Raw genomic sequence first — 11,107 nt, 5'->3', positions numbered from 1 at the left:
CTAATTTAATTTATTATTATTATTACTACTATTATGTGTAGAGACGGGGTCTCACTATGTTGCCCAGGTGGTCTTGAACTCCTGGTTTCAAGCAATCCGCCCGCCTCGGCCTCCCAAAGTACCGGGATTACAGGCCTGAGCCGCCGGGTCCGCGGCTCTGGTGTTTTTAAAGGACCCGGTGGTGATTGTTGTGGGAGGATGAAAGGGTCCCACCCCAAGATCGATGTAGTTTAGGGAAATGCCTTTTCCCAAGGAATGAGTTTGCAAGATGAGAGCCAAGGTCAGGCCCCGCCCCGGCCTCCCTCACAGCCCGCTGTTCACAGCAGCACCGTTTTCTTGTGGCCTGTTCTGTTGCTTTTCTGCTCAGCAGCCTTCCTCACAGGACTGTGATCCCCACCACTCCTCCCTTTTCCCGCTTCCTCGCGCACTCCCCTTCTTCCAGCAGGTGTTTACATAACATCCACGGAGTTTGGGCCAAGCCCAGAGTGAGGAGCTGGCCACTGGGGTGGCAGAAGACCAGGCCTTGCCTTGAGCCCGTGTGTGAGCTTTACCTCAAAGCCAGAAACCTCCTGTTCCTCTGTAATCCATGTAGGAGAAGGGGTGGTGGTCTCAGCCACCTCCACCGCTCCTCAGAAGATGAACGCTGGATCCAGGAGAGATTGTCAAGGCCACTGTCTGCCTCTCTTTTTTTGATCATTTGATCCAATTTGTTAACGATTTTTCCTCCTTTTTGTCCTCTTATGGTCTGAATCTATTTAAAGACAATAAAGATTTTCCTCTGGCTGAATGAGCCAGAAGGAACTCACACCCTAGAATGGACACAGGGTTTCTGCACCCTCTTGGGGGTCCTTAATCCCCAAAACATCAGAGCCAGGCACTAGGCAAGCCTTTGTCCACCTCACAGCTTTAATTGTGCTACTCAGCATTCTTGCTATGACCAAGTTTTACCAGGGCAAAATCTTTCCCACATTTTCACAGTTCTGTTGACCTATTTTAGTAATGCTAAGCAGTGCTTGTGGATGGTGTTCTTTGTACTTTGGAAAGATTTTCAGGAACTGGTAGTCAGTTGCTGGTAAATTTTAGGGCTAAAGTGTAACATCACTCGGTATTACTTTCATTGATAAATTTTATTTTGTGGGGGTGTCTGCTTGCTTTAAATAGCTTTGCTCTGTTCCAGCTATCACTTAAAAAAATTGTATGGAACACATTTTGCTCACACTCTTTCAAAATCTGACTTAAAACAGTTTCCAGAGAAATAATCTGAGGTTTGCTGATACTGGATGATAGTAAAACATGGCCTAATAAATTACATAACACTTGCGTTAACACCCAGTGTTTTTTTTTTTTTTTTTTTTAGAACACGTCAGGGAAGCCATATAATTGTACCTGAACACACTCGTGTTTAGCAATACTAAGCCTGCACCAACCTGTTTTCTTTCTCATCTTAACCTGTCTCCAAAGAGTATATCTCTTCAGAGCAACCAGTGCTTTGACCAGACTCTTTATCATTAATCAAATTTCATTCATTCAACACATATTTATTAAATGCCTACCGTATTTTAGATATTGTATTTTGACTTCAAAGTGCCTGTAGTTTAGTGGAGAAGAAAGGCAAAGAGGCAATGTAAATAGCCTATGGATGTTAAAATATGGGCCTCAAGAACTGCATGGTCTAGGATTTTATCCCACTTAAAAACTAACAAGTTGGCCTGTTACTGTTTCATGGATGCTGTCAAAAGATACAACACTCCTGTATCAAAGAACTTTATTATTCACTGTAAAAGCAGTAGCCAGAGCTTTATGTTGGTTTGCGTTTTGTTCCTAAGCCTCCCAAGCCTTGTGGGGACAATGCACACAGACTCTGAAGGATGCCTCAAGTGGGTTGCATTACAGGACAGGAGCACTGAGCTAAAGGAATTTGCCTCTTTTAGGCTACATAGAATTAAGCCTGCTCTTTGTGGGTGGGGAGATGTTATCTCATCCCTCAACGTTGCTTGCTACAAACACTGCCCAGAGAAATGGCCTGATAAAGAGCTGGACATTAGAGTGGCAGACCAGCAAGAATGATCAGAGAAGTTCAAGGTCCATGCAGAAAGCCTGGCATACCAAGCAAGAATGATCAGAGAAGTTCAAGTGCCATGGCAGAGAGCCTTTTCCAATATAGTACAGTGTACTTATACACTACATATAAAGGCCAGCTAACCTAGTCTTGGGAGAACCAAGAGAGGCTTCTGAAAGAGATGACATCTGTGCCGAACCTTGAAGGTCAAATAGGAATCAGCCACATAAAGAGAAGGAGGAGAGCATTCTGGATAGGAGGAACATCATGTATAAAATTTTGAAGTAAACGATACACTCCGAGAAGTTTTTCATTCCCTTTCACATTCATCTCCATATTGAACTCCAATCTCAAACACATAGAATTACAGTCAGTGTGTGACTCTGGAAGGTCTAGATTCAATACACTTCTGTGAATTGCACTGGCCCCTGGAATCTTTACATTAATGTCACGTAAAATTCACAGTTAATTATTGTCGACTCAGTTTATAACATTTCTACCTTTTCTGGTAACTCCTCTTTTTTTACTCCACAGTCTACCTGGTTAACAGTGAGGCTTTGTAACAGCGTAACTTTAACTATGGCTACAGTTCATTGGCTCCTAGTTTGGAAACTGACTCATGCTGAACTAATCCCCTTTCCCTGAGAGTTTAAAATCAAGGTTAGGAGATTTTTAACATACTGACTGCTCTCCAACAGAAGCATTATAACCTTTGCTATTTTTTTCCCTCGTATTCTGAAAACAGAAGAGAAATACAGAAAACTCTCTGGGTTATGTGTAGTGCACTACAGTCTGGTACAGTTCATGAGCAGCGTCTCTATTTCTGGTTTCTGAGACATCCTTGCATCTTTATAATAAATTCCTCTTTAACTTTAGAAATTGTGTAATTTTCTTTCTTTAATTGTTATTTATTCATTTATTTTATTTTGACAGACTGTCGCTCTGTCACCCAGGCTGGAGTACAATGGTGCGATCTCGGCTCATTGAACTTCTGTCTCCCAGGTTCAAACGATTCTCCTGCCTCAGCCTCCTGAGTAGCTGGGCCTACAGGTGCAAGCCACCAAGCCTGGTTAGTTTTTGTGGAAATTGTCTAATTTTCAATGTCACTAATGAATACAAAAACTTACATAGGGTTAGACAAGATTAGATCCCATAAAATGCACAAAACTTTAATAATATCAACAATATTTATTCAACACACACTTTATATCATGACTTTATGTCATGCATTATGCAAGGTGCTAGGGATATAAACTCAGTCCCTGCCCTTCCGTGTATTACAGTCTATAGGGTACATTTTAGATGGTGAGACAATTGGTTTAAATATTAACTTCCATCCAGAACCAACTTCCTTCAAAACATTCCACCTTGAAACAATCAATTGTGCCCTAATTCTTAGGGTTGAATAACATTGATTCTTCCACAGTCAACATATGGCCTGAAGGGAGGGGATGTCAGTTTCCAGAGCAAAGAAAAAGGATCTACTGGGCAATCATGTCAGTACCTACCACATCCCTCCAAAACATTTCTAGAATGGAATTGTAATTCCCAGACTGGAAAGATGACATAATCTAGAAAGGATGATTGGGGAAAAGAACATGGGCCTAGAGGGAAACTTAGTGCTAGCATTTATATTATTAAAACACAACGTTTTGTAGAATTAAGTATGATCATCAATTTTTTTTTTTTTTTTTTTTTGAGACAGTCTCACTCTGTCACCCAGGCTAGAGTGCAGTGGCACAACCTCAGCTCACTGCAACCTCCGCCTCCTGGGTTTAACGCCTCCCGAGTTCAAGCAATTCTCCTGCCTCAGCCTCCTGAGTAGCTGGGACTATAGGCGTGTGCCATGATGCCAGGTAATTTTTTATTTTTAGTAGAGATGGGGTTTCACCATGTTGGCTAGGCTGGTCTCGAACTCCTGACCTCAAGTGATCCAACTGCCTTGGGCTCCCAAAGTGCTAGGATTATGGGCATGAGCCTCTGTGCCTGACCGATGATCACTTTTTTTAAGAAAGAAAAGTAATTTATTAAATACTCTCCTGTACAGAAATCCTTTAAAAACTTATGCTTAGTTTTCAATCTGTATGCCCCCGATAAATCATTGCACTTAAGTACATGAATAATAACTATTCTCATTTATTTATATATTTCTATATATATTCATATATGTGTGTATATTTACAGTTTCTTCTTTGGAGGAAAGAAACTTCTCTCTCTTTTCTCCTGTTCTTGAACGTCCTCTCCCCCAACACCTGTCTACAAAACAACCAACGTTAATAACCTAGTGTGTCCCTCCATGTGTACACATGCATATGCAGGTTTCTTGGTGAATGCTTTACAAACATGGAATTTTACTTTTCTCCCTCAACAGTACCTCATGGAAATTCTTCTAAGTCAACTTAGTGACAATGAAAATTAGACAGTTTCTAAAGCCAAAGAGGAATTTTCAATGGTTTTACAATATACATATGTAAGTGTTCTATGTCAGTCATTTCTCAATCAGGTATTAACTTTGTTTCCAGGTTTTGCCACAACAAACATTGTAGTAATAAAAATCCTACATGCAAGTCTATACATACTGGTGTTTTTATTTCTATAGGAGCAATTTCTGGACCAAATGAAGGTGCTGATTCAGGACATTGGCCCACTCGATGTCCTGATTCAGCATCTTCCTGGTCATAACAGAGACAGCAGCTCCCTTGGCAGGTCCAATTCTGTGGCATGGATTTTAGAATTGGTCCTGGAATTTCAGCTCAAAATCTATCTCCTTATCTCTATTAATGAGTTTGTGAGCAAAATTTACATTACAATTTAATAGACCTTTACCTTTTCTTTCTCGCTTTTTTTTTTTTTTTTTTTTTGAGATGGAGTCTCACTCTGTCATCCAGGCTGGAGTGCAGTGGCGTGATCTCTGCTCACTGCAGCCTCTGCCTCCTGGTTTCAAGCCATTCTCCTACCTCAACTTCCCCAGTAGCTGAGATTACAGGTACCCACTACCACATCTGGTTAATTTTTGTATTTTTAGTAGAGATGGGGTTTCGCTGTGTTGGCCAGTACCTGGTCTTGAACTCTTGACCTCAAGTGATCTGCCGGCGTTGGCCTCCAAAAGTGCTGGGATTACAGGCATGAATCACTGCGCCCAGCCTCCCATAGATGTTTTTCTATTTGAACAAGCTAGAGAGGATTCTATTGTCTATCACTAAAAGTCCTAGCTGATCCACTGTATTTTAACTTTTAATAAAGGACAGCAAAAATATTTTGAATAAAATGCTGTCCATATTCAAGATGATGACACTCTCCTGTCCCTGACAGAAAACGGGTTTTGGGTTGCTTTTCCAGAAAAGGTAAAAGATTAGTACAAATTTATTAATTAATTTGCTTGGGAGGAATTCACATCGCATGACTTATATCAACTAGAGAGACCTGCTTATCTTTCGTCAGTGCTACTGGACAGTGGATGACCCAACTCCACGTAGCTCCCTCTTCCTGAGACAGAGTCTTCTTCTGTTGCCTAGGCTGGAGTGCAGCCATGCGATCTTGGCTCACTGCAACCTCCGCCATATAGGTTCAAGTGATTCTCCTGCCCCAGCCTCCCAGTAGCTGGGATTACAGGTGCATGCCACCATGCCCGGCTAATTTTTGTATTTTAGTAGAGGCGGGGTTTCACCATGTTGGCCAGGCTAGGCTGGTCTCAAACTCCTGAGCTCAGGTGATTTACCCGCCTCGGTCTCCCAAAGTGCTGGGATTACAGGTGTGAGCCATAACACCAGGCCCCTCTTCCTTTATAAATGTGAGAATCTCCAGAAAGAAATGTCAGACTTTCTTCATTCCTCTCCTATTATGCAACAAGGCACATTGATTTCCTGCTGTTGGTTGTTACTTTTTGGGTACAAATAAGAAAGAAGCAAGCCACTGTTTTTTTAAAACCACCTATATGGCAGATCTCATTCAATAGCCATAAGAAAGACTGGTTTGAAAACTTATGCCTCTCTCAAGCCCCCCACCTTTTATATTTTTCCTGAAACTTTCACACTTAAAAATAATCATTTGGGCCAGGTGCGGTGGCTCATGCCTGTAGTCCCAGCACTTTGGGAGACCAAGGTGGGTGGATCACAAGGTCAGGAGTTCGAGACCAGCCTGACCAACATGGTGAAACCCCATCTCTACTAAAAATACAAAAATTAGCTGGGAATGGTGGTGCGTGTCTGTAATCTCAGCTACTCAGGAGGTTTAGGCAGGAGAATTGCTTGAACTTGGGAGGCAGAGGTTGCAGTGAGCCAAGATCAGGCCACTGCACTCCAGCCTGGGTGACAGAGTGAGACTCCATCTCGAAAAAAAAAAAAAAAATTAATAATCATTTGAGGATGTGAATAAAAACCAAATCACATAGTGCATCTGTTTAAATCATTTATTTCAATACAGGCATTGTTTTAAATTTGTACCTTGTCTTGTAACACATTTCATACCCAGAGAACAGGTCTGAGAACAAGTACATAATAGGATTATTTGACAAAGTTTTAACAAAAGTGCTTACAGCTTATTTGTTTCAGATATACAGAATCACCAGTCACAAAGAGCCACTAAGTGGCAATACATTCACAAACTTGCCTGGGAAGTAAAATATTTTACATATTTACACTGTACATTTAAATGGGATATTCTGAAGCATTATTATTATCAATAAACTCTTAGCAAGAAGTTCTCTTAAACCCTCTGGCACTTAACAAAGAATATTAATTTTATGGAGCTATGAGCTTTCCAGTTTGATTCCCATCTTTGCCATAACCTAAGTGGATTTTTACCCCCTCTGGTACACATATTTACCTCCTACACAAAGTAGCTTTTATTAGCTTATCACCAACCAAACCTTTGTTAGTAGCAGTTGGAATTTTGTTGGCATCAATGTATTTACAATGTAAGAGTAAATTATCTAGAGGGGAGTCTCTAAAAATTAAAATAACCTCATTAAACCCTATTTTAAATGGACTTTACAGTATAAAATTTATGGTTATAGAAATGTAGTATATAAACAAGTTTATAATTTATAAGGTACTTATTAGGATTGATTCCCCATGATTTACTCCATTTACATGAATGTTTCTTTTAATAATGATTATATCTTTCAAAAAACAAGTTATGAATATAAAATGACTATTATAAGTTACCATAGCTATACCAAAATGAACATTAAAATGCAGTGACTTATATGTTAAAATACATAGAAATTTGCTATACTTAACGAAGTGCTTTATAAAAGCATAAAATTATAAAAGGTGCTATTTTCATGAATTTTGTGTTTTTCTGATACTTGAGCCAGACCAACATGCAAACGTTACAAATAGTGCAACTGAACACTGGCCATCAATTACCTTTGAATTTAAATAGTAGATTCCAGTGCAGTCTGGGCCCCAAAGCAGTTTCACCCTTACCTAACTTACCTAACTCTTAATATAGCCTAAACTCACTGAAAAATAAGCTAACTTCATTTCACCTTTTGTAGCATACACGTAGACTCAGAGTATATACTGAAATATAATTTGAAAGCTGATCATTAAAAAAATCAAGAAACTCAATATTAAAATATTAACTCTGAGTATCTTAAAATTGCATAGAAAATGTAGGTCATGGTTTATAAACGTTTTATGTACATAGTCAGATAAATAGGCTGGGCAAGGTGGCTCATGCCTGTAATCCCAGCAGCTTGGGAGGCTGAGTAGGGCAGATCACCTGAGGTCAGGAGTTCGAAACCAGCCTGGCCAACATAGCAAAACCCTGTCTCTACTGAAAATGCAAAAATTAGCCAGGCGCGATGGTGGGCGCCTGTAATCCCAGCTACTCGGGAGGCTGAGGCAGGAGAATCACTTGGACCCAGGAGGTGGAGGTTGCAGTGAGCCGAGATCGTATCATTGCACCCCAGCCTGGGTGACAGAATGAGACTCCGTCTCAAAGAAAATAATAATAATAATCAGATAAATAGAAAAAGAGGAAAGGCAGAATTTACAAACATATATTAAACAGGAAATAAAGTGTTATCTATTCTTTACCACACAAATTTGCATTGAAAAGTTCACAATATTTGATTTTTGAACTTTTTGAGCTCAGGATTGTCCAGACCTTGAAGTTTAAAATAGTTGACAGATTTAGGGAATAGCTTTCATGTTAGTTACCTCATGTTCATTAGCTTTGAGTTGCATGGGAACCATGTAAACTAACCCAGGCATTTTGTGTCTAGGTAAGGGAATGGTTAGTAGGATAAAAATAATATAGTTCTTTCTTAAATCTCTATCAGTTCCAGATCTCTATACGCTTCACCAACACCTATCATTATTCTTAGTTTATAATGAAGAAACAGACTAGGTATAAAAGATGGAAAATTAGATTAGGTCACGAAGCAAATATAAACCAAACAAGATAAAATCCATTCATGTTGACTATCATAGTATTGAGATCCAGGAATGCATGCTCTCTGTAGTTAAAGCAGATTATCTTCACTGCCATCTATTGGTCTTTATCCTGAATTAGAAGAGAAATCCCCCAAGGTTCTGCATGGCAACTAAAGAGTTAGGAAAGTCAAAATATCAGTGGGTATCATAAGTGGTTTACTCTAGATAAATTATTGAGAGATCCATAGTGACAGGCCCTTAGGAGCTCTGCCTTAGAATTTCCCAAGGGTTTGGTAAATGATCCTGCAGTGAAGACTGAATTCCAGGGTAACAGATCTGACTTGACGGCATTTTAGGGACTTGGCCAAGGTTCCCACTTGGTATTTGGGACTAATATGTCCCACCTGAAAAGAAATGGTCTACCTTGCAATTAAAGAAAATGTGGGCCAGGCACAGGGGCTCATGGCCATAATCCCAGCACTCTGGGAGGCCGAGGTGGGCAGATCACCTGAGGTCAGGATTTGAGACCAGCCTGGCCAACACGGTGAAACTCCATCTCTACTAAAAATACCAAAAAAAAAAAAAATTAGCCAGGTGTGGTGGCAGGTGCCTGTAGTCCCAGCTACTCAGGAGGCTGAAGCAGGATAATTGCTTGAACTTGGGAGGAGGAGGTTGCAGTGAGCTGAGATCATACCATTGCACTCTAGCCTGAGCAACAAGAACAAGACTCCATCTCAAAAAATAAACAAACAAACAAAAAAACCAAACCTGGGCATGGTGGTTCACACCTGTAATCCTAGCACTTTGGGAGGCTGAGGCAGGCAGATTGCCTGAGCTCAGGAGTTTGAGACCAGCCTGGGCAACATGGTGAAACCCTGTCTCTACTAAAATACAAAAATATTAGCTGAGCATGGTGGCATGCACCTGGGTGCGCCTGTGATCCCAGCTACCCAGGAGGCTGAGCAGGGGAATCACTTGAACCCAGGAGGCGGAGGTTGCAGTGAGCCGAGATCATGCTACTGCACTCCAGCCTGGGTGACAGAGCAAGTCTCCATCTCCAAAAAACAAAAACAAAACAAAACCAAACAACAAGAACAACAACAAAAGAAAATGTGAAAACGGATAGTTCTGAGGAAATGGGAAAAGCCAGTTGCTGAGAGAGCTGGAGTAAAGACAAGTCGGTCTCATGAAGGGATGCCTATTTCCTCTCTCTGCTCCTCAGCTATGTTCTCTTCAGAAGCAGAAATTCTGTGACCAGGCAACTCTCTGTATGGCCAGGTTGCCTGGCCTAAGTCCTTGGCTTGATCAAAAGCCCTTAATAATCCAGCCAGTGCCCCACAGTTTCAGAAGAATTTCTAGAAGTGGTAACCTTCTATTAGCTTACTAGGGTAGGGATTCAGGTCTTCATCTATAACCTCAACATGTGCTTTGACCATGTGCCTCCCAGGCTCCACTACAGATATAACAGGATGTACTTAGAAAATTCCTTTATCCTTTTTTTTTCCTTTTGCAGTTTCTCAAGTTAAAAAAAAAAATCCTTTATCTTTTTTGAAAGAGAAGATCATCACCTTAAACTTCCTAAATGTTCATGAGTCAAACAGGATGACAATATTTACCCCATTGTTATCATCCCTACCTTTTATTTAATGCCATGAGTATAGGGTGTGGACCGGAAGAAGCCATACAGAGTTTCACAGTTGTGCGGGGTAATTAGTAAGTTTTGTATGTGTGCCTGGGATATTAGGGTTGTAAATCACAATTAACGATGAAAAATGTTAGGAGAGAAATAGAGTAGAAAGCCCGAATCAGACAGTGAATTGGGGATTAAGTGGGAGTGGTGGAAAGGCAGGCTAAGAACATTTACAGAGAGAGAAAATAGAGACTCTCTCAAAACAAGAATTCATTGTTCTAACATTCAGGAAGTATCTATATAGGGTGTGGAGGAAAAAAAGGAGATGTGGGAGATTTCAGAGCAGACACTGCCCAGACTAGATCTTTTATCCTCCCATGCACATGCACACATACACCTCAGTTCCATTATAAGCTTTTGGTGAAAAAGGTAAAGCATTTTATTGAAAAAGCCTCACAGTTCTGACTCTTTGTCATTTTCATCCAGGTAGTATTCATCATCTGTGGTTGTGTCTGTGTCACAATCCGAGTCCACTGGGTCATCCTCATAGATATTAAGCGGTTCACTTGGAGATAAGCCATCTTCTGGCATCTGACTACAGGGAGAATTTGAGCTTAATGACTCTGAGGGGTTGGGAGCATTCCTCAAACCATCTTTTAGGAAGCCAGGGTTCTTAAGAAAACTTGGTTTCCATAATCTTCCTTGTGTAAGTGACCTCTTTACATTTTCTAAGAAAGCTAATTGTTGTTCTTTCCCAAAGATCCCATAGTCGATAGGTCTGTATATAGATGTTGCAGACCTGGTACCTGTTTTTGTACCGCTGCGATAAGCCCAACTTTCATTTCCATCGTAGGAGGGGAGTTCAGAAAAAGATCTGAATCTTCGACTGTACCCATTGTTGACAGAGAATTCATTCCCAAGGGTCAGTCGACTCAGGGCATTGTCAATAGAAGTGCTTTCAGAAAAATGGCGCTCTCTGACTTTTGGAGGATGACTTTTTCGTAGTAGATCGCCATGCATATTAATGCTTTTAAA

At 40.6% G+C, this 11,107-nt stretch overlaps 1 protein-coding gene across 1 annotated transcript in view; it reads right to left on the bottom strand.

Annotated features, from left to right (window-relative positions):
- Positions 1 to 9,952: 9,952 nt before the first annotated feature.
- EXPH5 (exophilin 5) overlaps positions 9,953 to 11,107 on the bottom strand; it is a 92,927-nt gene continuing 91,772 nt past the window's right edge. Inside the window, 1 exon segment of the mRNA XM_017855287.1 lies at positions 9,953 to 11,106. Within this exon segment, the coding sequence (XP_017710776.1) occupies positions 10,526 to 11,106 (581 nt within the window). The 3' untranslated portion in view covers positions 9,953 to 10,525.

The sequence above is a fragment of the Rhinopithecus bieti genome, unplaced genomic scaffold, assembly GCF_001698545.2.
Source record: "Rhinopithecus bieti isolate Rb0 unplaced genomic scaffold, ASM169854v2 scaffold_39705, whole genome shotgun sequence".
NCBI lineage: Eukaryota > Metazoa > Chordata > Mammalia > Primates > Cercopithecidae > Rhinopithecus > Rhinopithecus bieti.
The sequence above is the reverse complement of the archived record's forward strand: the minus strand, read 5'-3'. Positions and strand labels throughout refer to the sequence as shown.